The 620-nt window shown below is 42.3% G+C and overlaps 1 protein-coding gene across 1 annotated transcript; it reads right to left on the bottom strand.

Moving 5' to 3' along the window:
* Nucleotides 1-215: 215 nt before the first annotated feature.
* PPTG_19118 (hypothetical protein) lies at nucleotides 216-539 on the bottom strand (the record flags this gene model as incomplete). Its single annotated transcript, XM_008917471.1, has 1 exon — nucleotides 216-539. The coding sequence occupies one exon, from the start codon at nucleotides 537-539 to the stop codon at nucleotides 216-218; it is 324 nt and encodes a 107-aa protein (XP_008915719.1).
* Between the last annotated feature and the right edge of the window lie 81 nt (nucleotides 540-620).

The following is a 620-nucleotide window of genomic DNA, read 5'->3' as shown; positions in this document are numbered from 1 at the left end:
TCATTTAGAATATCACTTTAGGAGGAAACCCAAACCCAAACATAAAACATAAATAACAGTTCTCAATTGTACGGTAAATCGGTTTTTGCTTTCTTGTTTAAGTAAACCTATACTTACGAGACGTAAGTATAGTTAATCTAAGTTCAAGCAAACAACGCTTCCTCATACACGTGCACCAACGTGTAAGCCGAAATAGTCGGCACACAGTGAGCCCACTAAGTGCATGCAGTCACCACAACATTCCAGCTATGGAGTTTTGAAGCCGCGTAAATCTCCAACTCTCCCAGATCCGTGTTTCCCTGTTGAAGTTCGTCCAGATACAGTTCGTCAATGAGGCCACTTAGATCTTCCAAGTTCTTCATGTAGCTCACACGTTCGTAAACGAAGTCATCTACAGCGATTGATACACCAAAGAGTAAGCAGATAAACAAGCTCGACCTCTCGTTGTCAGGAAGGTACCAGGAAGAAGCTTCTACGCACAGCTGTTCTCGATCGTCTGCTTCTTTGATAGTATAGTTTCGACGCTTGCTTTTCATCATGGTAATTTGGTAATGAGCAACTGAAGCGAGGTACAACCAAAGTTGTGAACGAACTCTGACAGCCAACCATCGTATATTACA

The sequence above is a fragment of the Phytophthora parasitica genome (genome assembly GCF_000247585.1).
Source record: "Phytophthora parasitica INRA-310 unplaced genomic scaffold supercont2.103, whole genome shotgun sequence".
NCBI classification, from domain to species: domain Eukaryota; phylum Oomycota; class Peronosporomycetes; order Peronosporales; family Peronosporaceae; genus Phytophthora; species Phytophthora nicotianae.
This window is presented reverse-complemented; position numbering and strand designations above follow the sequence as displayed.